This window comes from Ornithodoros turicata, chromosome 6 (assembly GCF_037126465.1).
Source record: "Ornithodoros turicata isolate Travis chromosome 6, ASM3712646v1, whole genome shotgun sequence".
NCBI lineage: Eukaryota > Metazoa > Arthropoda > Arachnida > Ixodida > Argasidae > Ornithodoros > Ornithodoros turicata.
The window spans coordinates 64,338,956-64,366,473 of record NC_088206.1 but is presented as its reverse complement, the minus strand read 5'-3'; the positions used below and the strand labels follow the sequence as shown (position 1 = coordinate 64,366,473).

General features: G+C 44.7%; 3 protein-coding genes across 6 annotated transcripts in view; 1 reads left to right on the top strand and 2 right to left on the bottom strand.

Annotated features, from left to right (window-relative positions):
- LOC135397039 (papilin-like) overlaps window positions 1-612 on the bottom strand; it is an 85,020-nt gene extending 84,408 nt beyond the window's left edge. For 2 of the 3 annotated variants that reach the window (XM_064628368.1, XM_064628367.1), the window contains exon 1: window positions 437-612. In XM_064628368.1, coding sequence (XP_064484438.1) covers window positions 437-441 — 5 coding nt within the window. In that variant the 5' untranslated portion in view covers window positions 442-612. The remainder of the gene's footprint in view (window positions 1-436) is intronic. The other variant, XM_064628366.1, reaches the window with a different exon arrangement.
- Window positions 613-901: 289 nt separating this feature from the next.
- Window positions 902-1,820, top strand: LOC135397038 (spindle and kinetochore-associated protein 1-like). The gene has a single exon (XM_064628365.1). It carries the CDS (start codon window positions 1,019-1,021, stop codon window positions 1,742-1,744), a length of 726 nt encoding a protein of 241 aa, XP_064484435.1. The 5' UTR covers window positions 902-1,018; the 3' UTR covers window positions 1,745-1,820.
- Window positions 1,814-27,518, bottom strand: part of LOC135397037 (alpha-actinin) — a 38,754-nt gene continuing 13,049 nt past the window's right edge. Inside the window, exons 2-21 of one of the 2 annotated variants that reach the window (XM_064628364.1) lie at window positions 15,688-16,009; window positions 14,852-14,939; window positions 14,370-14,448; window positions 14,191-14,272; window positions 11,859-11,944; window positions 9,921-10,013; window positions 9,526-9,833; window positions 8,561-8,690; window positions 8,386-8,477; window positions 8,209-8,317; window positions 8,072-8,134; window positions 7,879-7,956; window positions 7,642-7,800; window positions 7,489-7,573; window positions 5,985-6,184; window positions 5,683-5,736; window positions 5,515-5,583; window positions 5,273-5,431; window positions 3,425-3,583; window positions 1,814-3,366 (exon numbers count right to left, since the gene is read on the bottom strand). In XM_064628364.1, coding sequence (XP_064484434.1) covers window positions 3,208-3,366; window positions 3,425-3,583; window positions 5,273-5,431; window positions 5,515-5,583; window positions 5,683-5,736; window positions 5,985-6,184; window positions 7,489-7,573; window positions 7,642-7,800; window positions 7,879-7,956; window positions 8,072-8,134; window positions 8,209-8,317; window positions 8,386-8,477; window positions 8,561-8,690; window positions 9,526-9,833; window positions 9,921-10,013; window positions 11,859-11,944; window positions 14,191-14,272; window positions 14,370-14,448; window positions 14,852-14,939; window positions 15,688-16,009 — 2,574 coding nt within the window. In that variant the 3' untranslated portion in view covers window positions 1,814-3,207. Of the gene's footprint in view, window positions 3,367-3,424; window positions 3,584-5,272; window positions 5,432-5,514; window positions 5,584-5,682; window positions 5,737-5,984; window positions 6,185-7,488; window positions 7,574-7,641; window positions 7,801-7,878; window positions 7,957-8,071; window positions 8,135-8,208; window positions 8,318-8,385; window positions 8,478-8,560; window positions 8,691-9,525; window positions 9,834-9,920; window positions 10,014-11,858; window positions 11,945-12,861; window positions 12,948-14,190; window positions 14,273-14,369; window positions 14,449-14,851; window positions 14,940-15,687; window positions 16,010-27,518 lie in introns of both variants that reach the window. The other variant, XM_064628363.1, reaches the window with a different exon arrangement.

The following is a 27,518-nucleotide window of genomic DNA, read 5'->3' as shown; positions in this document are numbered from 1 at the left end:
AAGGAACCATCGCCACATCCCTTTTTCGTCAAGCAAAATTAGCGGCAATGTCGCGACCGCGGGAAGCGCAGAGCGCGAGCGACATAATTTACCGCGCTCTAGAAAATAAAGTAACACTTCTAAAATTCAGGTATTCTTTAAGAAAAAATGAAAAAAAAAACAGATGCACGTTCATTTAGTGAGTAATCACAAGCATTCCCTTGCACGATTTCAGTTTTACGCGTTGATTCGGTATTCTCCCTTTCCATTTTATGTTTCTATTGTCCAACGCTTCCTCACGCTAGACTGCGACCCAATCACAACAAAAAAGAAAAGGAAGAGAAAAAAAAAAAAAAAAAACGCGCATCACATTTCCCCATTGGTGAATTTATAAACTCGAGCAGCGCGATCAGATGGAGATAAATGATGCTGGGCAAAAATAAGATTGACAGCTTACCTCATGAGAAATCCCAATAGTATTCTCTCAGTATGAACGGAAAGGAAACTCAACTGAATGACCACATAAATAACCAATATCCACGCCGGCTTAGTTCATGCACTGTCTCGAATGGTCACGCTGGAGTCGCAGTGCTAAAGGTGCTGCGGCGAGTAGTTTGTAAGAATTTATCTTCCCGCATCACGGAAGCCGCCAATGAAACTCGCACAGGGGGCACCACTTACCGTTGTCTTTGCCATTTCGCCCTCTCACGTACCTTTTTTTCTCTCTCTCAATATATTCCAGTTACGCTGTTTTATGTGGACCGCTTACAGCAAGCTTTCACTTACTCAGAATGAATTAGAGCGTTAAATAATAAGAATAATACAGCACATAATACGTTTTTAAAGCATAAGTTCAGAACGTAAAAAAATATATATTATGACACATATGCAGCGCTACGCTTCAAATGTAGAAATCGTGAGAACAGGCCTACGTATCTTGTGTCTTCTGTGTTTTTGCGGGACTTTTGTAGGCAGTTCAATTAGTTCCATTTGAAAAAGCCTTTGCTCTCGTGGAAGTGCACAGATCTGGACGTTCAGTATGTTAGATCAGTTTTGCAAGGAGATGAACGAACGCTTAGATCTACTGAGGGACAGCGCAGAACTCCTGAACTTGAACTACAGTGATAAAGGTATGGTGAAGCTCGCGACAGAAAAAGCGGCTGCTGTCCTTGCTTTGGCAGAAAAAACTCGCGATCAAATGCAACAGCTGGAAGTGCTGAAGAGCAAAGAACAAGAATTAACCGAGCGGTCGCTAGCACTTTTCCAACTTGCAGCAAGTTTAAGTTTCAACATGATTGTCAACATGCCTCCGGCGCCTGCACCTGTTGCACTGCCACCACCATCACTTCCACAACCACAGAAGGCACCAGAAGCTGTGATTCGGCGAAATGGCACTGCAGTCAGCTACATCGCCGGCATCACGACGGAGGAGTTCGACGCTATCCCGAAGTACATGAGAGGATCGAGCAAAATGACCAAGAGCGCCATCGACAAGTTCATTGCGGATTTCAACAAGGCGGTCGCCGCGAAATACAGCTTGCTGACTATGCCCAAAAACGAAATGAAGCCATGTGACAAAACCAAATGCCAGGAATATCGTCGCCAAGAGACTCCGGAGACGAAAGGAAAGACGTTCGTTACAGAGCAGGACATGCTGGGACCACCGATGGGGAAGAAGCTCCAGGACTTCTCAGTCGTGTTGCGACATTTGGGCCGAACTCGTGAGGTACGCGGCAAAGGACTGGTTAGGTATGTGGTGGTTTGAGAGCATGATGCTCGATCACTTGGATTTTTTTTTTTATTGGTAAGAATGTTTTTAATAAAGCAATTACAATCTTGTGTACACTGAATTTATTTTCTTTGTGAACAGGAGATGACACTTCACCTTCGCAGACCAGAATAAAGTCTGACCCTTCCCAAACTTGTAGGCATGCAGTCAAGCACTACAGCCCAGCAAATTTGACTATTTTCTTTGCAAACAAAACAAGAAATTGTTTAAGCAGTGCAGCAATGCATCTAGTATGGTAGGTATTGGCACATAGTGGATTTTATTTTTACAGATATGATTGCACATATTATGCAAGACAAAAAAAAAAAATCTAATTTCGATCCTGAAGAACAGAAATAGTTTCCTGCACAGACACACAAACTCATGCACACACACACATACGCACACAGAATCCATTGTCTTGCTGGTGTAGTGTCATAAACCATAAATTAGACCAGCGTGTAAACTCTTCCATATGCATGGGCCACCGAAAATGGGACACCCATCTTTTTTCAGTTTGTTACATGGTAAATATATCAATATAGACTAGTGTACGGTTAAGAAAAACACATTCTGAAATAAAAAGAAAGGCTCTCGAATTCCCTCATTTCTGAGAAAAGAAAAAAACGAAAAACTTGGGCTTGAGGAAGTCACAAAGTGTACAACGGATTTTACGTTCTACCCCCCCAAACTATCGTAGTGTATAAATGTCCTTAAAAAGTCCGTCGGTAAAAAGTCTTTAGAAAAAGAAGGTGCACTTGCGGTAGACTGCTTGACGTATGTGTACCGTGGTCGACGAGATGATTTGGCAGTTGTATTGCTCCAGCACCCACACACACACGGCAAAAGATATTTTGAAGATGCATAGAAGCCGTCAGCCCGGATGCAAATTTCATTGTGTATTCTCACGTGTTCTTACAGGTAGCCTCGAACACTCCACATAAATATCGGGTAGAGAAGAAAAAAAAAGCAACAACTGTTTGGTCAGTCTAGCTATGGGTCAACCCAGCCCAGGTTCACCAATGTCAATTGAGGAAGGTATAGTTTGACATCCTCAAAAGCTCCTCACAAAACAATGCATCCAGAAGGTTCACCGAAAGCAGTTATGTACCACAACAGACGCAGCTTTAGCAGACGACGCCACAACCAAGAGACGTGCTTCGGTGAACCTCTGCCCAATGTCATATTTGTGAGAATTACCATCTTATTTTAAACTTTGTTGGAGATTTTGCTTGTCAATATATCAAAATGTATTCGTACCAATTCGCTTAAATAAGTATCGCATTCCCATCTCCCTGGAGAACCTAAAAAAAAAATTATTTAAAAAGCAGTGAAACTAGTAACTTTCGCGGAGAACGCCCAACTCTAGGAACAGCTTCCCCCCCTCTTCTTCCGACCCAGAGATGGGAAGTGTGGTGGTAAATAAATTAGCGCTAGTCGTACTCCAAGGTATCTTCTGCTTAGAGATCGCTCTCGCCGTAGAGGGCTGTGGAGAAGGACATGTAGTCGAGAGCTCCGGGGACGCTTCCATGTCCCCTGTAGGGGGTCATGCGTTGAATACAGTACTCCGCCTGGTCGGGGGGAAGCTCACGGCGCAGCTCATCCGGCGTGATGTACGGCTGCAAAAGCATCGCGGTCAATACAAAGACTTAGCGGGCGATGGGGCAGTAGCCTCACCTTGTCTCCAGCAAGAATCCTGAAGGAGTCGATGATCTGCTCGGCGGTGTCCCTGTCAGTGCTTTCCCGCGTCATGAAGTCCAAGAACGCGTCGAAATGGACGTAGCCAGTGTTGTTGGTGTCGACGATGCTCATGATGCGGCGGAAGTCTGCCTCACCCTACACAAAGAGTAAATGGATGCGTTAAGTAGCTGCTCTCGTGCTCCTAATCGGGCGTCCGGAGTTTCGTGCTCCTGGAGCAGCTATTAAACGGCACTTGGACGCTTGAACACGCTCGCTGTGCTGCAGTTTCTCCCTTTCTCTTTTTTTCTACTCCCTCTCTGCTCTGCTGCCTCCCCTCGTCCTGCGTTCTCTTTCTTCGCTTTCGTGGAGAGGAGGTAAGAGGTCACGTGACGGAGCGTGACACCCACTTTTCGTGCACCCTCCGGAAGCAGGTGCGTGAAGAGCGGGCTCGCGTACAGAACTCTGAGAATGAGCGTAGCCACCTAAAGGTACGAGTGCCAAACACTCACGCTCCGGCGCAGCCACTTAACACGCCTGATGTTCACAATGCTGATATACCCAGTAGTTTGTGTGCCATGGCGCTCTTCACCTCCTACAGTATTCAAGCAGTAGAGAAAAGGTTCATGGAATGCAATCCATCACTACATACTACTACATTAGAGACCAGGACAGGCGCAAGGCTCCCAGCACCGCGGTAGTAGTTCTTGCAGTCACCGCTTCGCTATGGCATTTAGCACTAGTTGACATCCACGATTCGTTATCACACAATGTGCCAAAACCGTAGCAATGTATTGTGGGCCATAGGCCCGTTTACAAGGAAGAAGAAGGCCCCCCAATACAGAGCCGTATATTAAAAGGGAGTCTGGCCATTGGGAGGAGTCACAAAAAGAGGCTCGACCTGTCAATCACAGTTTCGCACCTCTGATTGGTTTGCTTTTTACCAAGGGGGTCGCCATGACAGCATACACTGCCACCCAAAATGGCGACGAAAACAAACACAGTGAAGCGGGGATTTCATGACAAAAAATATTCACAGACTAACCTGATTTTACGCTGCAAATGTACATCCTAATATAAATTTCTCGGAAATCAGTTTCAAGTTATGCTGATCCATCGATATCTAACTGAAAATAGTACGTTTTGTCGCCGGTGTTAGGCCTAGTGAACACGGCGATCACAACGAAATCGAAACAATAACGGCTCTGTGCTGTACAATTTTATTTTTAACAGCTGGATTTCATGGATATAAACATTCTTGCCTCTTATGTTCCAACTATTCATGTAGATTTGTTTAAAAATCATACCGACAACAGAATGTGTCCCAGCAGGTGGTTCTGCCGGCAGCGGTACAACGACGGAAGCAGACGACAATTCCCGATGTGCCTTACGCTCCCTAGGTGGCGCTTATCAAATTTGCACCAACAATCCACTACTTTTGCAGATTGCGAGAGGTATCCATTTCAATCCCATCCAATCCACTTGCCACCCAAAATGGCGCTGCCCATGTTGGATAGTGGGGAAAATAGTGAGGATAGGCTGATTGATAGCGCCCCATATTTCAAGACTTCATTGGTCGGAAAGCTGAAAAAGTGGGTGGAGCTTCAGGTATAGGCATGACCCATTAATGGCCAGACTCCCTTTTAATATACGGCTCTGCCCCAATAGATCTAAGTGGTGCCTCTAGTGGCCACTAGCATGACTAACCCTTGACCTGGCTCTCCCATAGGCGACTGCCGTATCTCCAGGTCTCTAGTGTACAGTAGTAGGTCGTGGATCCATGACCGTTGGGTGCTCCAACACCATGACCTGACATGTTTGACACATAGAAGACTGCTGTGAAATTACCTGTCTGTCATTCCTTATGCTGTAACCAAGGCTGACCAGGCAGGACTTGAACTCCTCCGGAGCTAAGCGTCCCGTCCTGTTCTTGTCGAAGTGGTTGAACGAGGCACGGAATTCGTTGAGCTGCTCGTGGGAGATGCCCTTAGAGTCCCTCGTCAGAATCTGTCGATACAAAACTGTGCTGTGAGACTTTATGCACGCGACAGAGTGACGGCGGTACTGTCAGTGTTGCGAGCTTCACAGACCTGGTTCTCGACTTCATTGATGTTACGGTGAATAGAAGTCAGCAGCTGCTCCCAGCCTACTCTCAGGGTCTGGAAATCATTGTACACAATGAGAAAATGTCCATTTTACGTGTACCAGCCAATTAAGTGCGATAGACAGAACTGAACGTGTGACACCAATCCGCTTACCTCCATCGTGTACTGAGTGTATCGGTTTTCGAAGATCATGGCCTCTTGAATTTCCTGAAAACAAGAAAAATAATTCTTACAAGGGTAGCACGTATCGATGCAAATATAAACAAGTACACTTCGCATGTACACATTTCAGATTTTTGAAAGATTTCATTGAAATAGTACATTAAAAAAAAAACTGAAACAGAAATTGAAATTTTGGCCTTTTTTTACAATTTTACGAGCCACAACTCTCCTTAAGCAACCACAGGTATTAAGTGTGACATTCGAGATGAGAGTGCATCGTGTCTAAAACCCACCTGGTGAGTCTTCTCCAGTTCATCCATGTGTGGCTTGTACTGGACGACAGATTGTTCATACTGGTGGAGACGACGCAGTTGATCTTCGAGTGATCCCTGCATGCCCATGCCAATGGCGGCAACAGCATCCATTTGGCGTTCAATCCAGGGACCCACAGCATTGGCTTTCTCAGCAAACTTGCGACGCAGCCTTTCGTTTGCTGCAGTTTGCCACGTCAAGGACAAATGCGGATGCTCTCAACAGTGAATGCTAAATCCTTCATAACTAGACCTACTAACCAACCTGACTAACTACTAACCTACTAACTAACCTGTAGTTCCAGATTTTATGTTATGTTATAGTTATAGATATTTTTTTATTCTGCTAAATAACAGATTTTCAATGGAAGATAAAAATTTGCTTCTCACATTTCACGCTGAGTGCGCCTCCATCTGCAAGTGTCAGGACTAAATCTGCACTTTGGTATATTTTGGTATGCTTGGTTCTTAGGGTTACCTGGGTTCTACCAGAAATGATGATTCAAATCAGGGAAACAAGTGCACCGTAACTGTTAACGGTGAACCTTGTCAAGTGAAAGTTTTACCGGGTCTCTGTGCTTTATCCAGACCCCCTACACGTCCTCAATATCCCCCAAATGTTTGACAACACCCCCTTCCTTCCTTACTTTCTTTCCTTCATTTGCTAAGCTTTAGACACATGTATGGAATGATGCATGAAACTGTTACGACGTGACTGTAATAACGACCCCCTTCCCAATTTGATCCCCTCGCACTGCAGAGCTTAACCGTAGAACACGATACTCTAATCATAATAAGAGTTCGACCTAGAGCGTGTGGTCTTGTGTGGCATACAAAAATACGTTCATCACACACTCATCTTTCTTGGAGTGTTTTACGATCGACACTGAATGCGAGATCTTAAAGTGTCTCCGAAGTGATGCTTAATATTGTCCGTGCTCATTTTATGCTGATCACTGATGGGACAACAGGATATGAGGTAACAGACAGGGCTGCCAGACTGAGCTATATGCAGTCAACTTTGCCTACTTTCAGTTTCAGTTGGCCTCTTCGTATCGGGGTAACCTACTTTTACTACTTTTCTCTACGTCTTCAAGTAACTACCGAGGAAGCGCACGGAATCGAAGAAGAAGAAAGCTCCCTTCCGCTTCAACCTATGCTCGAAAGTTTGTTTATGCTTCCGCTCCCAAAACAAGCCAACGTGACACGCTGGATGTGACACGTTATCAGAGGAATGGTACAGCAGAGTTCATGCATGCGCACGATGCCATTCGACATTTGAAGTAAGTAGACAAGTATAATTAACTGCTGGCCGGCTCTTTTTTTAGCTGCAAAGAGAGCCTTGCTTAGTCGGCTACATTTTGGCTACATGGGCTACACGATTGGCTATATGTGGCTTTTGTCACCTGGCAGTCTCGGTAGCAGGTCCGTATTGAAATTTATGCATACAAATACATGGTGAACAATGATAACCTGTAAAGGATACACTGCTGCCTCATCACTTCAGTCTGCAGAACCTGATCCCTCTTTGGTACCAGCTGCTTCACGTCAGTCCACTTGTTGGTAATGACCTACACACGGAAAAAGGCCTATCAGCATTTCGAGGAACTACATTTTCCCTTGATTTACTTAATAATACCTGCGCATTGAGGGTAGTGTAGGGGTTCTCAATACCACCTGGCACGTGATACTGGGTGGCAATGCTCTGCACTTCCTGAGCAAGACCAGCGATGGCCTTGTGCTCCTTGTCAGCTTCACCCAGTGTCTGCTTGAACTGCTCGTGAGCATTGATCAGGCCCTGCAAGGTAAAGTATCACAGGAATAAACATGGGAGACTAATAAAGACAGGAGGAACATGCATGTAGCAAATTACTACCTGAATCTCTTCCATTGTATGGACAATGAACATGTCAACGAGGTCTTCGCGAGCTCCATCGAGCCAGTTGTTGAAGGGCTACAAGGATTTAAACAGATGCGGGGATACAGATTACCGAATACCATGAATTTTGGCAACTCGTGCTAAACACAAACTAGGCTTTGGAAGTGCGATGTTAACAATGTTAACCTACAGCAGCCCTCTTGGCAAACTCAAGGTGTAGGTGATCGATCTTCTCCAGAACACGTTCGGCTTCCTGCAAGAAGAAAGCAAGTTTAGAGAACTGCAGGGAAGGTGCAAGAGAAGCATTTCACGAGCTGGGAGTCGCACCTCAAGAGCACTGCGCCTCTTTTGAGTGAGCGTTCCAAGACGGTCCCACTGGTCACAGATTCTCTGGCAGCGAGCATTCACAGACGCAGCATCGTGGTACCCCAGGGCACTGAAATAAGGACAAGCCGAAAGTATGAGTACCACATGCAGAGGCAGACCGCCTTCATTCAAACTTACTTGAGCTCCTGGGCAATGGCAGCGATCTGTTCCACACGGTCCTGGTGAGCTGCCAAGTCACTCTCGAATGCCTCGTGCTTCTTCTTCAAGGCCTGCACAAAAGGAGGAGATTAGCAGTGTTATCCAAAGTTACACATAGGGTATGTCTGAAAGGTGTAAGGCTTGCAAGACAAACCTTCACTTCGTTGAGCTTGCACTGACGGAAGTCTTGGCTCTGAAGCATTTCTTCCTTGCCGCGGGTCCATTCCTCGTGGATGTCTGCCTTGTGCTTGAACTTCTGAGCCAGATGGTCCAGGCGCTCAAGCCTGGACAAGTTAATAAATTGCCCATCAAAAGAAAAGTCACTCTTAAAGTAGTAGACACAGTCAAACCTCGTTACATACAACGAAATTCGCAATACAATGAAATAATTTGGATTCCTCAGCAGAAGGCCATGGAGACCAATGTATTTTAACTACCGCTACAACGAAATACTTTTTAGATACTGCCTCGATACAGCAATGAATGAGATAAATCCCCCTCCAAGGCTTCCAGGTTACGAAAACAAAGGGCGCAAACAGCATCCTGTTCCTGCAGCGAAGGATGGTACTCACGATTAGGGTCGAGAGGAATCTGTGCCTACAAAAGAAAGTCCGAGTCATTGGAATGCTCGGAATTTAACTTTCGAGGTTTCTCCTTTCTTTCCGCGCTGGTTTTGAACTCTCTTGTTGCAGCCAAGTATGGGACGAAGGTAACAGCAAATTACAAGACGCTAAGCGCCATCACACGCACGTGGGAAACGCTTCGTTCATGTGACGTCGTACGTGACGAAATCAGAATTTTCTTTACGGGGACAAACATGGGGAAAAACTCTTCCGGATCGTAGCGGGAGCTATCGGCGCTTGCGTACTGCACGTGGCCTCGTGATTAGAATCGAAGGTCGCGTTTCACGACCTTCAATTCAATACAATGAAATGTTCGATATAACGAAAGAAATCGCAGCCCCTGTGAGCTTCGTTATATCGAGGTTTGACTGATTCTGTCTGTTCCAGGATGTAAGATTCACGAATATAGAGCAAGTGTTTAGGTTAGCCGTCTATATTAGAAAGTGAAATTGTTCCGAACGGGCCTTCGCATGCGCCTTTCTGCTACCGTTCGCACCTCATCATCTCAGACAGCAGCCACTCTTCGAATCCCTTCTCAGCGGTCTCAAGCCCCTTCCATGCACTGGCAATGTCCGAGACCATCTTTCCTTCGGAGGGCAGATAAGCGGGCCGATTGCTCAGACGCAGTTTCGTCTGCAACGTGTTGAAGTTTGTCTCCAACCGGGCCTTCTGTTCGACCCTCGGAGGCTTGTGGGTACGGCGATACGCACGGAACTCCTCCAGCTTCTTCTGCACGCCGGGAAGGGTGTTGTCCGTGGTGCGGTTCTCCAACCACGGGGTGGTACGGCGGATCCAGTCCAGCAACTGGACCAAGAGTAGTTCGTTGGATTTTTAAAGTACTACGTATAAAGTTATGAGACGAGTAAAAGACACAGTTACGGAGATACTTACATCACTGGCAAGACGTTCGTATTCTTCCATCAGTCTTTCGTTCTCCTGGTTCACCTTCAGAACCTTGCAGATGCGGTTAGCGGCAGTTTCAGCCTAAGAGAGTTTTTACAGGCAAGTGGTGACGATCTGTTATGTATTTCCATGTCTCTCTACGACATTTTTCCTTTTGTCAATACAAATTAGAAATATCAAGACCGTCACATTTTACAAGCAATAAAAATATCAGTTCAAATCTTCAAAAAATAAATTCAATTTGGACAAGCATGTTTCGTGAGGAAGCCACGAGCACTTCGGTTTTTCTGTCTTCTTCACGTTGCAGACATACCTGCAGCAGTCACAAACTGTATCTTCTTGCAAGTGATTACAGTCAACCCTCGATTTATGAACACCTTCGGTTCCCCGAAAAATCGTTCATAAATCGAGGGATTCATAAATCGAAAATTCCTTTAAGTGAGTACTATCGAGCAAATGGAACAGTATTTCCGAGTTGGTATTGTGTTTATAATACAATATATTGTGTAATTTTGCTTTCGACCATGCCTTCTGCTGTATCAATCTCACAAAGCACAGATGTTAGTGCATTCACACTCTGTTTATTATGCAATACTAAATAGTGTAATTTTGCTTTGGACCATGCCTTCCGCTGTGTTAATCTTGGAAAGAGGCGATGTCAGCACCATAACTTAAAAACCCGAGACTAGGGGACAAAAAACGACAAACACAGACTCTGTGTTTGTCGTTTTTTGTCCCCTAGTCTCGGGTTTTTAAGTTATGGATCTATACCACCAGCTCGCTTGCTACCTCTCTATCCTCTCGATGTCAGCACGTTCGCACTCAACTGGTCTCGGCTTCCTCTGTGGTTTTTAACCTACCTTTATTAGTCTCCGCGTGACAGCGAACACCTTATTCATGAATTGAGGTCAGGAACACTTCTGCAAAAACCCGTTTGTTGTTCGGATTTTGAGGGGTTAAGAACCGAGGGTACAATACCTGGAAAACGTTTTGTTTGTTCAGGCGTCATTCATAAGACCACGAATAATCCCTTTGAAGGTTTTTGTTGGCCTCGGAACGACCCGTTCATAAATTGAGGGTAAAAACGCTGGGCAACTCCTAGTTGGTTCCCAGAAATTCCATTCATTATTTGAATATCGAGGTTCATAAAACGAGGGAAAAATGCATGTAAAAAGTTTGGTTCCTCGTGCTAGTGTTCATAAAACGAGGGAATTCATAAATCGAAGGTTCATAAATCGAGGGTTGACTGTATTTTGAAATGCCAAGGCTTTTTAGCACTTAATCCTAGTTGCTTTTTGCATTTTTTTTGCAAGCAAGGAGACACACACAATGAATAATGTAAATATAACCGACAGGTATTTTTCCAAAACACCTCCGAGGATTTGATAACACCCCCCTCTCAACATTATCTGATGTCAATAAACTATATGTCCTCAACACTACTTGAATGACTCATTGAATATACAAGACTGTGGCCAAGTGAGACGGGTGTCACATAAACCTTACAGGTGTGAAACACCATGATCTAGAGTGAATATTTTGTGCAAATCCCTGACGATCACTATATCAGATTATTGCTCCAAAACTAATCAACTGGCGAGGTCATAGTCATGTGAAACAATGATGGTAGGTGCACCAACATGTTGCAGTCTGTTACGACAGAGACTGTCAGGTAGGCTCTACTTTTAGTACACGCTTATTTTAGCTTTCAAATAAAATTACGAAGGAAGACAAATATTGCCCAACCATTGTATGCAGATCGTACGCGGAACATATTGAGACTGAACTGAAAACTGTCACAATAACAGCACAAGCTTTGAAACTGGGACTCAAAGTAGACAGAGCAAACTTAATGCAACATGCTCTTCACATGCACGTCACGAAACACCACTTAATATCACTGGACACAAGCCAGATCAGTGTTACCTGCTGTGCTCCCGCAAACGTGTGGTAGTAGGAAGAAACGTAAGTCATGATGGCGCGTTCGTCAGGCATTGCTGTGCTGTTCATATCTGTGCACACCATTCCAAGGCAAATGGGAAGGCAGGCAGGAGAGAATAAAAAGACAACATTCGCAAGGCATGAGTGTCGTGGTTGTCACTCTATCAACCCAGACACTGAGGTATTGTCGGTCAAGTTAATCAACAAGATGATCCACACTCAGGGGCACCATCATGGGGAAGCAAGGAAGGGCAGTTGCCCCCTTACCCCCATGGCTTCAGCAAGTAAACATTGTCGTTGCAATACCATAACAAATTATTATTCTTTTTTGTTTTTTTCTCTACGTTCCAGAAACGTAGGGTTTCTGAGCCAAGACAATGTAGTTGCGGGTGCAGTAGGCACAAAGAATTAATACCATACCACAAAGATCATACAATCTACCTTGGCTGCGTCCCGTCCCTTCAAATTCCTATCTGAGCTGTCTGTTTCTAAGTAGCCCTCTCATGCTGTGTCTTAGGTACAACGTTGTGCATTGGGATGTTAGGAAAAGTGGCGTTACGTTTAGCAGAAAAATTTCAACTTGTGATACGTCTGATTTTAAATCAGTCCATGTACATCGTGCATGCTGTAATCATCGATTGCTAGTTTTAACACAAAAAATAGATACTTCATGGGTCCTTTGTAGAAGCTGATACGATAGAAACTGAATGGTGCTCAATTTTAAAATACGATTAAGCACAACATTAGTGCATGAGCCAGAGTAACCATGATCGTGCACATTTCACGCATGTGTTGACAAACCCACTCAAAGAAACTGTCCACAGAAGGTCAAATTTTAGGGACGGACACGCTCTACATGTTAGCACTATTATCGAGTATGTCACAGCACTCTGTTATGGTGAAAACAGTAAATGCACACTGGAGTAGTACAGGGTTGTTCAGCTACACATTCCTCAAACTGCCAAACCTGCCAGTTCATTCTTTTTACCTGTTGGGCACCCTGGAAAGCATGGTAGTAGCATGACACATATGTCATGACAGCCCTGTCATCAGGTTTGGCAGTGTACACCATGTCTGAGAAGAAAAGTTTATCACCACAACATGTCCATAACTGTGTACATCACTATACTTCGAGACAGAATAGGAGGTACGGTCATACAAGTATATACCTCTGCCATCAGAGGATGTAGTCTAAATATTGAGTGTGTGGCATATGAGAAGTTGGCGGACGACAGGCAGACATTTCACGTCTCGCCAACACGAATATTTTGCGTGTTTGCTCTAAAAGCATGCAACAACAAGTTTTCCGCAACGTGATCAATGTACAGCTTGAAGCCTGCAGGCACTTGGTGTTGTGACTCTGAGGCATCATGTACCAGCCTAAGCCAATCCACCGACACCCTTAAACTTGTGTGTAAAGTTGACTTGTCCCGAAGTATAGGGGTGTAATGCCCTGAAGGCATGATGAGTGAAGGTGACTTGTTGAAAAGTAACCATCATATTGTGGAGAAAAGGGTGAACTTAGAAGAAAGGTAAACTCGGTTATGTCAGCAAGGTAGGATAAGGCAGGGTAAATAATGTATAGAGCTTGAAGTTTTCGGGAAATACTTTTTTCCCCGATTTGGGGGTAAAAATCGAGGAAATAAACATGTGCTCTAAATTCATACAAATTCGGGTGGAAAAACTTCCAGTATGCCAAATTCGGGGAGAAATCGGGATCTATTACTCACACGAACTGTACTGGTTTGGTACAAACGGTGATGTAATTGCGTTTGCTGCCAAACAAGCTAGTGTGCATTCCTACATACGTTCGAGTGAGGGAAATTTGCAGGGTAAAAATCGGCCTTCACCCTAAAGAGGCAACCTTCAATCCAGGGGTGCAAATTCGGAGAAGAAACTGGTCAAACCCGAAAACTTCAGGCTCTAGTAATGTACAATGGTTGGGTTGGAGGGTTGATAAGACAGGGGGAAGTAAAGCACTATGCCAGTGGGTAGGTACTATAGGCAAGAGACAGCGAACAACAAGATAGATGTGTGTAAGACAAAAAAAAAGAAGAATGATGGTGGTAAGGTAGAGAGAAAGGAGTGCAGAGCTAAGAGGGCTAGTTTGTCTATGCTTGGACAGTTTAACTAAGCTAGAGCAAAACAAGGCAGAGTAAAGTATCATTTATAATGATATGCAAAGTATGGAGTCAAATGAGGTTGAGAGTATAACAGCAAGAAATGTGTGACGCAGTTAAGGTAGGTGATGTTGTGTTGCGCAGTCGTGAAGTATCCCACTATAATGTTATGAGCGGACAAACTATGTAGAGCATACCTTCGGCATCCAACATCCTGGGAATGTTCAAGTGCTTCTCAGCAACATCGAATGCCAGGTTCAAGTTCTCGAGGGGGTTTTCCTGCGCAACAGAGTAAGGTGGTCCCAGCGTTATCATCTTGCCGGGCATATCAATGCTTGTACACTTCCCAAACAATTTTATTCATCGGTGGCCTCACCTTCTTCAGCTTTCCGTAGTCCAGCAGGTCGGGCCTATGCCTGTGGATGAGGGCACAGAAGGCCAGACCATCCTTCCAGCTGTATTGGGAAAAATTTGATTAAGAAACTGCTGTCGGCAGTGTTACCCCAATTTAAATGTGATCTGATCCGCGCAGTCATACAAGCAACATTCCCCAGAATATTCCATGGAAGATGCACAAAATACCACAGCATTCAGCTGCTATGCGAGTGTGAGCTCCTGATGTCAAATCCTCTCCAGTGACTCAGCGACAAGATACCCGGCAGATGACGATAACGATGGTGCTGTTCTTTGCTATGTGCACAGAACGCCACTCCTGATATTTCAGCACCATGCAAAAGTAAACATGAGAAGTGGCAGAACTTCCACACTATGGGTAGTTTTTTTCTTCCAGTAGAATATTCTGCAGGGATGTCGCTCATGCGAATACACGGATAGGGTATAGAAGGGGAAGATGCTTGCCTGAGATGGAAGTTCTGCACATTGACGTTCTTGTAAGGAGCAGTCTTCCTCTGGCACCACAGCAGCAAACCTTCCTTAGCAGTCATTTCTGTCGGCCAAATTGAGACCCCAAAAATTAGACACAAATAGAGAAACCATTTTTGGACAAACCTCCTTCTTGAGGAACATTGCGAGCCCCAAGTGGTTTAGACACTTCATACAATATCTATCTCTTTAGTTTCATGCATGAAATACTAGATTATAGCGACCATGTCATAATCAGCAAACCCAATGAGGAGGCCGTCCGCACGATCTGCTTGGAACGCTACTCATCGGCCCGCGAGATCTGCATCACGATTGGATGATGGGAATTTGAATTTTGAACGTGCAGAAGTGGACGAACGATTACCGTAGCAGACGACAGCAACATGAAGACGCGTAGAATGATGATGATAATCAACTTTAAAAAGAAGCATCTCTCGTGGGACATCCACCGCTTGTACAAAAATACTAAGGCACGCTAAAGTACAGAGTACTGTAGAAATTGAGGAAGCAATAACCGGGCCGATGAGTAGCGCCACCACTAGCCTCCAAATGCGGCACTGGGAGGGGGTCCGTATGACATATGGTCGCTATAATCTAGTAGGTCGTGGTTTCATGCATCCAAGAAATTTCTCTCGGAGATGTTATTGTAGCTCCGGCATTGTTCTGGATCTTGTGGCATCTGGTTAAAGCCTGCGGCTCAGTCTGTGGAACACTGAAAATGTGTCAATCGTGTTATGAACTGTGTTCTCAAAGAGTCATATCTTCGGGGGTTCGCACGTTTAAATAGCCATAACAGATTTGCCGAGCCGTACCTTCAACAGAAATGTCCTGAATGGCGAAACGCAGAATGATGGTCCATATGAGGCCGAGGGTCATCTTGACGTTTCCGTCGACGATTTCCTCAGCACCGATGGAGACGAGCTTGACGCCCTTGCTGGCGATGAAGTCGAGCGCCTTGTTCACGTTGGCGATCTTGTGGAACCGCATCTTGCCCCTGTCGGGCTTGGGCAACGTTTCACCGGAGATCACCTCCAGGAGAAGCATCAGCTTCAGTCCATTCCGGAAGTCCTCCTCAATGTTCTCGATCTGTGTGCCAGCTTTGCGCAGGTGAGAGTTGCACCAAGCTGTGAAGGTCTGGACAATAACAAAGAAAAAAAAATATCAGCACACATCACAGAAATGCACATTAGCGACACTTTCATAGTGTTCGCTTTACCTTCCCTCTTTCTTCTTCTACAGAGCTTTTGTCACTTCCCCCTCCTGAACCACCTGAACCATACGTCACATATCTTCTCGCGTGTGCCCTACACAGCGTCGCCACTGGAAGATTCCGCTCGTGCGGTCTGCTAGCAGCATCGCTTGGAGAGCCGCCTACCCCTCATCTGCATTTTTCCAACAAATCTTTTGTAATCTCTCCAGACGTCGTTCGAATACCCGGCATATGTATCGCGACACGGCATCACCAGCTCCGGTGGCGCAGCGGTAACGCGTGCGCTTGGAGACTGGGAGGTCAGCGGTTCGAATCCGCGGGCCGGCTGTGCCGTCTGGGGTTTTTCCTGGGTTTCCCTCAGATGTGTAATAGGCGTATGCCGGCACAGTTCCCCTGAAGTCGGCCCATGGACGCAGCTATCCTCCCCCCGAGCGGATTCCGCTCGGTCTTCCACTTCACCCTTTCCTCTCCTCCTCTCCACCACCTTTCCCTTCCCGAGAAACATGCCGCCTAATCAGGCAGGCAGACCTCTCGGGTTCCTCCCAACGACACTCCTCCTCCTCCTCCCCTCGACACGGCATCTACGCGCGTGCTTTCCTTCTCTCCCTTCTCCACAAACATTTCTCCCCATAAAGTCGCTCGCGCGGCACCCCCATGCCCACCGCTCCCTCTTCCCTCCCTTTTCTTTCCCATTTCCTTGCCTGTATCGTCTGCCCGTAGTCTGCCCCACACCTTTCCCTTCATTCCTTGAGCAACCTAGTCCAACCAAGGTAGTCCAACTGTACTCCAGATAATAGTCACTTCATTCGTATTCAAATACCATTCCCCCGATTACAACCTCTTCTTGCAACTGATTGCACTCGCGAAGCCTGGAAATCAACCGTCAGTTTTAAACCTCCCTCGACAAGCGTTCTGTCTGGACTGCATATTATGATTTGAAACTGGAAATCAAGTACACGTGTACGAAATGATATGCATGGTGCTTTTTGTTTTTCCTCTTTTTCAAAGAGTTAAACGGAACGGAAAAGCTCATCGACGGAGAAGCCACTCGGAAATGCCATATTCAGTAACGGTGGAGATAAAACTATCCTTGACATTAGGGAAGAGGTTTTTTGGTCGCGTCTATCTGCGGTTCCAGATGGACAACGGCGCACGTGGACAATCGCCTTGCAGGAAGCTGACCAGCTGCCCCGCGTTCAGTCATCCGATCACCGGAGCAGGGTGGCCATAGGACATCGGTTTATTCTGCTGTATCGAGACGAAGGAAGGCAGAAGAGCAAAGGTACTATTCATCAACAAGACCACTTTAGTCGTTCCCCAGAATACTCCAACGCAAGATGCGCGAAACGTCATCGCCGGTGATAGCTTTTGGCTGCGACGTGAGCGTTCCAGGTCACATCTTTTCGTGTTTTTCTAACCACAGCTATGCAAGTAGGTCAGCTGTTTGCGCAGCTCCTCAATTTTCCTCTCTCCCCTATTGCGTGTGGAGCGACATCATTGGTCCCTCTCCCAAATAAGGCGAGGGGGGAGATTTGAAGGTGAAGCGCACAGGCTTTCATCTGTCGACCTATGCAGGTCTATAAGAATGGCCCCTTATTATTGCCGTCTTGTGAGTGGACAGACACTGCGTCACGTGATTTCTCGAAAATTTACCCTCTCCCTTTCTCAGAGGCAAACCGTCATAGCGTATATCCTGCGGCACATTCGCAAGATATTCCGTAGCAGACGACACCGTGCTACGGACACCTGTCGTCTGCAACGAAATGTCGTCTGCTGTGTTCAGTACGAATGCTCAACATAAGATGCGTGAGCAGGTTTTGTGGCGATGTTGCGTAGGTGAATACACGGTAAACCACATTTGTTTATCCGGAATTCACTTCCCGTCTGTTTTGTACCTTACGGTACCAAAACAGCTCTATTCAACACGCTTGCGCGTTCGTGCCGAAAACTCTTCGAAATAACCCGACGCTAAAGTCGGGGTGTAACGCTAGGACCACCGTTATTTCAGGAGCGAGGTCCTTGCCAACTCGTAGGCAACAGATGGGAGTGTACACGACCGACCACCGTTGCCTTTCCCATGGGCACGACAACTATAACCAAAGATACTTTTTTGGTTATCACTCTGTTTATGTTAAACTTTTTAACGCGAAGCTGTGCGCTAGGTATGGCAATAGTGAAAGCAGTCGCAGACTCTGAGCAAGCTAAAAATAGGAGGACAAGGTCCACGAGGAACCCGAAGGCTTATATGTACAGTGTCTAGAAAGCGACGAATCGAACTTGTGTACTAAATATGAGAAATCCCGTTTGGGGCGAAAAAAAAAAACGGGTGCGGGCATTCAAAACTGAAGATCATTATTTCTAAAAATAATGCATAGGCTAGTTTACAAGTGTCTTTATCAAAATTCATAATCCGATTATTTAAATGTATCAAATTAGTTTGCACGTGCGTAGCGTGTATAGTGTACATGCTATCGTACACGCAGTTAAGTACTTGAAAGGATAGCCTTCAAGCGCAGATAAATTATAATATTAATTCATAGCAACAGCTATTTCATTTGATTTTTTCCACGAGTTAAGGACCCCCAATGGGGGTATCGTTAAATAAGAGGTACTCAAGTCAACTTAATGACGTAGCTTCACAGAGTTACCAGCACGCGACACCGTCCACAAGAAAGGATTTGAGGCTCTTTGCAACTGCAAGACACACACAAAGGAAAGCAGGCTACTCAAACTAGTTCTTTAATTTTTTATTTTCTTAACGCAGATAAATTCTCAGTGACTGATTTCGATGCAACATACCACTCGGAATGAAAACTTTTTCCACATTGTAATTCGTAATTCGAAACTCACACTAGCAAATCAAGAAGACGACATTCAAAGGTCGGACCACGATAACGACACGAGGACAAATGGCCATCTTGTTATTTTTAAAACAAGTGGCACAATTATCAATACGGCAACAGAGACAATTAGCCTCATTTCTAAGGTCATTCCACTTAGCGGAGTCAAAAAGAGATTGGTCCAGCATGTTTTTTTTTTTTCATACATTTTCTTTTTCTTTTTTTTGTGAAAAAGGAACAGCCAAGTTTTTGTCTGACTCATGGCTAGGTCGGGAAGAGAGTGGTGAAAAATAAATCAACAGTGGGGCATCGGGCAACCATGGGCGGAACGGCGGGTTATTTAAAGCGCGAACTTTCTCGTCATCCTTAGCTTCTTGTGCATGAAGTGAGCGTTTACGAAAAGCAGCGGCAAAGCAAACAGAAGCAGAAGAGAAAGAAAACGGAGCAGACGACATTTTTAGACAGCCGAGTGAGAGGGGATTGGAAGAGCGAGGGGCTCTGATTTGGCCTCCAGACATCTTGGTGACACCGGCTGGATACCTGTTCCGCTTTTTAGTGTCCGTGTTCTATTATTACGTTACTGTAATGATGCCTTGGCGCGTGGCGACGTGTTCGTTACATAATAACACCCTGAAACGCTACAAGATAAACTGTACTACTTTTTTGATAGCCTGATGCCCCAGTTTTCATTCAGTACGTGAGCTCTATAGCACAAATTTTCAAACTGCACTATTCCGTGCGCATGCACCGCACTTTATTCTCAGACAAAGACGATCCTTCGTATTTTGACTCCCTTGTTTTCGGCAATATAACGAACCCACACAGCTTCAATAGTACAGTTCCATGCGCCACGACATCTTGATCCGCGTTGGATAACGCGAAACAGTGTGTTCTTGAAGTCATCAACTTGCAGCACTGACAAACGCGACAAAAGCATACAACGCAACTCGTTCACTCTGGAGGCTCAATTACACTCTGACGTAAAGCAGTGCCCCCTAGTGTGTTGTAGAATACTAAAAAGAGCGACTCTAAAGACAACCGCCCTTTCCAGAGTTGTTTGAACGCGAAACGTTGGTGACAGTTTGTCGTCTGCTAAATAGCAGACAGCCATTTCATAGCAGACGAGAACCTTTCATGGCAGGAGAGATGTTGAAACCAGTCTATTGGAGCGTACTTATTACATATAACGATTCGTCGAGCCCCTCATTATCAGTTTAGTTTTGTAATGCCGTATTCTATATAAGGAAACTGTACCTCGGGGCACCCGAAGAAAACGTCATCTGCTACGCGTCTCGTGCATACGAAGCAGACGACAACGCATTGCGAACTTTTCTCTGTCGTCTGTCAATGATAACGCAAAAGCCGGAACAGCAGAGTCATCTATCACGACGCAATGCCGCGTCCCTGTTTTCAAATTACATCTATCGCAATAGACAATTGTCTTTTTGCACCTGGGGACGTCTGCGTCGAATTGGGGCCGCCATAGAACCAATCGCGCGCGAAATCGAACAGCACCTCCCCCCCCCTTCCTTTATCAAGGCGGCTTCTCATGGCATGGCATGAACAATCAACAGCTAATATAAAATCCCGTCTAACAAGCATACCGTTCTGATTGCAAGATTGAAAAAGGGGGCCATATAAAAAGTATGCGCAGAATCCAGTTTTGTTGGTCCACTTCAGCTGTTTTGAAAACGGATCGTGCGGAAGTACCATAAGGATGATTGAAAGGGTCAGATTATCGGACCGCTCCGGTGGTCAAGGGTTCTTGTGCGGACCCACTGGAGTACAAAGTTCCGCTTGATTGCGTTTTGCTTTGTAGGGTCACAAGAAGCGGTTGCTGCGCCGGTAGGTAGCGATAGTAGATAAAATACCCCTTCGATAAAACGTTATGCCAATGCTGCGATCTATACAAAATTACAACGTTCTTCAAAAATTGCTACAGTACTTCCGACACGTCTTCTCGCTCACTTGTTACCCTCTTCCCTTCCCCTTTCATCACGGAGACGAGCAAGTCAACCAGGAAGAAGCTATCGCCAGTGTGTGTCACACTCAATTACATAAACGGAAGCTGGCCCAAAATGAAATCAATTTCTTATCGCTTGTTCCAGTGCCATTTCTGCTCGTTGTCTTTCACGAACGATTCTCCCTTTCTCTCGTTTTCTTTTATTTTCTCTCTCTCTCTCTCTCTCCTTTCAGGTAATTTTGAAAGAACGCTGATATACTAGAAGTGTGCACTGTGATCTCGCATGAGATAGTGATAGCGTAAGATGCACTAGAACTCACTACGAAGAAAACACCTGTGCACCACTACCGTATGTGTGGGAGGGGGAGCGGTCTCCGTTGGCGGCTCGCATTATAATAAACAAGGTCGTCCCAGTTAGATCGAGGGCTGCATGAGAAACTTCCAAGTGTAACGCAAAGAGTGCCACCTTCACCAGGAAAATGGACGATATTGAATGGCGTACTCCTGTCAAATGCTTATCGACTGAGTAGGAAATTTTTTGTTGCAAATTTTTTGTATCGTGCCAAACGAGTTTAAATGCAGTAGCTTTATAGGGTCCTCGCTGTAAGTTTAGGTGGAAATTCTTTTTACAGTCTTTCAATTACGCGGTTGTGGCACTGTCACGTGACCTACAAAACTACGGCCGGGCTACACGGTGGTTGGCTCTTTAAAGTTTTCCAATGAGCTAGAAATGGCCCGGATTTGCAATTTTGTTGTCAGTTTGGCGTGCGATAACAATAATAATAATAATAATAATAATAATAATAATAACTTTATTTTTGTTCAGGTGCCCCAAAACAACCACTAGGGTCTTCTTCTAGGGTGATGGGGCTCGCATGAACGCCGAAACCTCAAAGTGATGCTTCGATCAACTGTTTTATTGTAAAGGTAACGACCACTAACACTTAATCAAATGAGAATAGCACATACACAGTTTTTAATATCATTAAAATATTTTCAATTCGATATTTCACTTCGCTTAAAAACATAAAGCGTGAAGGAATAATAGAAAGGCTGACGTGCTGCTATGCCGGATATGCGCTCTCACGCTTCAGAAAGTCAGCCAGACAACCCTGTACACACGGAAATCGCACGCGTCCACCGGCAACAGCCTTTCGTCAGTCAATCATCAGGGACACAAAATGGCGTTCTGCCAGAGGAAGAGCTAGGTTTTCCGAACGCAAAGCACATTCCACCGCTCACAAATACAAGGTTCCTTTCAAATGAGAACACGAAGAAAAGTTGTCAACCAAGCCAGTCTAAAACGAGAGAGAGAGAGAGAGAGAACCCCCTCTTTTATCCTTATTTTCTTCGGTGAAAAACAACGGTTACCGAAAGTACTGATGAGGATTTTTGTGCAAATGACACACACAAGAAGACATGTCGGTGCTCTCAAACAGTGGATTCGTTGCAAAATTCTCATTTATGACTTTTTCTTTAATTTTACTTTGCGTGACCAAGTACAAACACGACGTCAGAAAAGTCTCACAGCATGTGGATACCGTTCAGTTTTCCCTTGAACACAGCCAAAAGACAACACAATACACCGGAAGAATATCGATCTCATGGCGCCATGTACACTATTTTTAAGCAGACGACAAGGAACCACTTTCTCCGAACCAACATCTCCAAACACAGCGCGTATAACATACTTCAGTGTAAAAAGAAATAAAAGAAAAACACACGCTACACTTGAGCCGGATAAAAGTGCTACACATACCGCGGAGGCATACAGCACGCGGAAGCAGATACTGTATCCTCTGCTCCACGACCAAAGCTTCCGCGGTTGAACGTCGTGCACTTCCGACTTGTCTTTTCTTTTTATTTTACAAGTCTGTTATTTATAGCAAATGCGTATTTGCAAAGATTCCGCTTACGATAACGCTTTTCATTTGCTCTCTTGTTCGTGTGAAGTGAAGGATGTGATCATAGTTGCGCGAGGTTTCATTATCGCAGATATAAAAGTGTGCCGTTTGCAGACGACAACACCGAAACGGACGACCGTCTGCTTCGGAAATTCCTGGTCACGTTCGCAGAAACGCAGAAGGGCGTTGCTTTGACTGGCAGCTTTTTAGCAGGTACTGCCCAAAGAAACTGCTCTAGTTGAGAAATTAGACTACCTATGATTTTATGAGGCGGTGAGAATGTTTCCAACAAGCAGAATACACGCTTTTTTGCAGTTAAGTGTCCACATCCAAAAGCAATAGCAATTTACGAACGTTCTGGTCCGTCGTTTCAAACATTTCACGAGAAGACTGGTTATAATAAAACACAGGTTATTAAAATTACGGTGTTTTATTAGCAAGCATGAACAGAAACAAGCTGTCGGCACAAAAATATTGCAACATATTCTTGAGTTCGAGGAAGGATCATCACCTTAGGATCTTTCCACGGACTCGAATATATGTTGCCATCTTCCAGTTCACACCACCTAGCTTGCTCCTTCTATACGACTTCCTTCAAAATATCACCGTTGCTGCACATTGCATGGACGATATGACGCTTTTACGAGATATCACCCCGACGACCGGCAAGATAACCCGTACACAAGAGGCACTTATCCTGAGATGGAGATAAGCAAACATTTTTCTAGCTGCATACCCCACACGTTTGTGTTGACACATTTTTCCAACATATTGCCGGGCGTTCTTTTTGTTCAACGTACCTATGAAAGGGCTGTCTAAAATTATCCTGCAGTATGTGGTCGTCGAGAATCGCACTTCATTCAAGAAAAGAGCGTGGTATCGTGTGCGGACACTAACGCCGAAAATAGGTGGGTGATTGATACGCCAGACGTCACCCATAACAAGTTTGCCCAGCGAGGGCCCAAGTGAAGAGTAGCTGCAACACATGTCACGAGAAAAAGGTACAAAGATGCAGCTGTCGCGCTTTTCCGAAATATCTACCTTATTGGGAATGAAATCTAGAATTACGTGCTATCGTTTTCAACATCTGTCCCTTTGAGTGGGTGAGATAAATTGTCCGACTATTACCCTTATCAGAAATGCACTCACAAGTAGTTTCTCCAGTTAACTGAACGGTCCCAAAATGGTCAGTCGTTTGACCGAGGCAACAAAACGCCGAATTATCGTCGTCTCATGGTCCGCAATCGTTATTTTTGAAGTACGGGGTTTATTTGCATGGCGTCACCAGCACGAAAAAAAAAAAAAAAAAAGGGGAGGGGGGGCACAGCCGCTGGCAGGCTTGCTGCCATAATGTTTAGTTTTTGGTGTCGTACTCACTGTACGACATTCATTCATTTCATTTTATGGAATTTCTTGTACTGTGTGAATATTATTTTCCAATTCCGCGTAAATATCATGTTGTCTACTTCTAAACAGCATATACGGCAGCGAACCGAAACCAACTACGGTGGACATGGCTGCTGTGGATGTCTTCGGCGTCATGCCCCATTTCTTCAATTGATTTAAATTTGTCAATTCTGTTAAAATAATGCTTCCTCTATCTTTTTCTGTCCTGTTGTATCGTTTGCAGGTTGCAGCTGTACGGAAAATTTGTAAAAAAAAAAAGAGAGAGAGAGAGAAAAAGACGCAAATAACATCTAGCACACCCGACGCGCCAGGCTTTTAACAGTGTATCTCGTGTCAATCATTGTTACCCAGTGTTTAAAACAGCCATCTTCTTTCCATTTTTAATGGAAACGAAACCATGTAGCTATAAATAGCCGGAGGGAGAGAGAGAGAGGAAGGCACCGCGCACCCTCTTCTCCTGGTCGGAAAGGGCTGAAATAGAGATTCTCCCTCTGGCAGTGAGCGAAGAAAATTTAGTGAAAGTGGGGAAGGGTGTCGAGAGAGAGAGAGAGAGGGAGATTGGAACCCGAGCCAAAAAAGGAGCCCCACGTTGAACAGACTGGATGAAACCTTCAGCCACCTTCCGGATGCAGTGAACCGGGTGTGTACGGCCGTACAGGATGGTTTTTCCTTCGTGCGAGAGAGTTTCTGCCCGGTGACCTTCCTCTCCTGATCAACTTTGATCTCTTAATACTTTACTGTTTATATTGATACCGGCGTAATGTCTTATATTATATTTATTATATTTTATATTTATTCTATATTCAAGACTTCTCTTTTACCTTTCACGATTTTTTTTTTTTTTATGAAACAGCTACGAGAGCAATATAGATGTCGTTTTTGCAGGTGAGTTATATGGCCAGGCGGTCATCCTCTCGAAGGAACTATATACGACTATAATGATAATAAATTTATTTTTGCTCGGTGGCCATGGACAACCGAAGGTCTAGGGAATGGTCCACCGCGAAAGAGACTACAATAACTATAAAAGGCAATTCAGTGTTCTTAATAATGTATTAACACGTACTGTATTGCGTTTTTCCGTTCGTAGTAATGTAGTACTTTGTGTTCTTAATGATGTATTAACATGTACTTTTTTGTCTTTCAATTTTGTATAACGCATGTAATGACCGTCACGGTCCTTTGGAATTCTGAGTAATAAATAAATAATAAAGGGGAGACATTTCAGCGTTACATCAAGTGATGGGTAGAGCGTAACAAACTAAAAAAGTTACACCAGAACTAACAACGTTGAATAAATTGTTATACGGAGCAAATACTTATGTCTATGGTTATCACAAAGTCGGTTGACACATGTTCACAGAAACCGACACTGAAGATTTTTGTTTAAGTTTAATTTGTACAAGCTTTCGCGTGGAGGTCCACGCTTCCTCAGGTACCTGAGGAAGCGTGGACCTCCACGTTGTATTTTGTTTATGTGATCTACAGGACTTGACTCCACTCTTCGTATACGCACATGTTCACAAGCGAGAAATCCGACAAAACTTCATAAGGCGGTCTATGAGAGGACTAATTACCAAAAAATTCATTAATTAACCCTAATTAGGGGATTTCGTGCAAAAGCAAGATAGCAACATCGGAGACAATCCTCGCTGAAGGTCACTCCATGTTCTAAAAACACACGAACCGCTCACATGCGTTGAAATATCCGCCGCCGAATCTTGATACGCAAAAGAGACGAAACCGAAACCTCCGCGACCGGGAGCGCGACGAGCACAACCAACGCCACCTAGATACAGAAAGCCTGCGCGATCGTCGAAATGACGTAACAATTAAGAGTCAGCCAATCAGGATCGTGTTTTCAACGGCCGTAGCCAATCACGAACGTGCTTTCAGTGGTCGTGGCCATGGAGCAGAACCACTGTCGTCTGCGAGTTATGATTGAACGTCCCCGCGTGCTAAATGGGAAAACTTGGAAATAAAGCGCAAAACGGTCTCAATCGTTCTCAAAACTGATTTTCTGAAAAGCGTCTTGCACTTTTTGTCTAAATATTTAGGTCTGCAGGATCCAGGTGGAGCTGCGATCATTTGCGGGTTCTTGAATTCGCAGAACGGTGAATCGCAGTAGCAAACGAATTCTGACTATATGTGTCCACGTGGCGAAGGAGGGAAAGGAGGCAATGCGCAGGCTTTCTCTGTCTAGGTGGTGTTGGCACAGCACTCACTTCACGTCAGAGGGCCACGTGCTTTGGAGCGACGGAGGTGACTGGAGCAGGTGTCGATCTGCTGGCTAGATCAACCGCTTTCCGGCCCAGATAAGCCTCCGTCGGCGAAGGTGAGCCGCGCTGTTTTGGTTTCAGCGATGGAGATATTCCACGGCACGCGTTCGATTGAAGATTTTTAAAAGACGGAATGGCTTTCAACCAGAATTGTCTCCCCGTTCGGCTATCTCGCTTTAGCCTAAAATTCCCTAAACAAACAGTCATTTGTTTGTGACGTCCTTTGTTTACAAACAGGGATGGGTCTATTAGACCTATCCCTGTTTGTAAGCAAATGACGTCATAGTGTTCGACAGCGCCACCAATTAGGCAGAGGTGAACTACGCTCATCGCTTTTATATATATATATATATATATATATATATATATATGTATATACATATGCTGGAAGAAAGGGGTTCGGGCGACCGCGAAATTAAATAGGTACTAACAAAATATGAGGCAGACAACGAAGATGTAGGAAGTAGAAAAAGGGGGAGTTATTTATTTACTAGTGGAAAGTTAAGGGGGAAGTCAACGTTGCGGCGGAAGCTCCGCCTTCGTCAGGACGCTCCTGACGAAGGCGGAGCTTCCGCCGCAACGTAAACGTAAACGCAACTAGTAAATAAATAACTCCCCCTTTTTCTACTTCCTACATCTTCGTTGCCTTCCTCATATTTTGTTAGTACCTATATATATACACACACATATATATATATATATATATATATATATATATATATATATATATATATATATATATATATATAGGGGAGAAAAGACACCAGAGACTGAAGTAGGGAGTAGGGGAAAGTTATTTATTAAGTTGGCATTTAAGCTAAGGGTCTGGGGAAGTCTACGTTTCGGCGGAAGCTCCGCCTTCTTCGGGATATATATATATATATATATATAAATCTGTAGATAATTTAAACAAACGCTCTGTATAATAGCCTCATAGCTAAAAGCTAAATATCCGCATAATATATAATAGCCCAGGTTATATAAATAGTCAACCCTCGATTTATGAATGCTTAACGTTCCTGGAGGCATCGTTCATAAAT

What these genes read in the sequence shown, in the direction of transcription:
- LOC135397038 (XM_064628365.1), top strand. Translation starts at nt 1,019, where the DNA reads ATGTTAGATCAGTTTTGCAAGGAGATGAACGAACGCTTAGATCTACTG.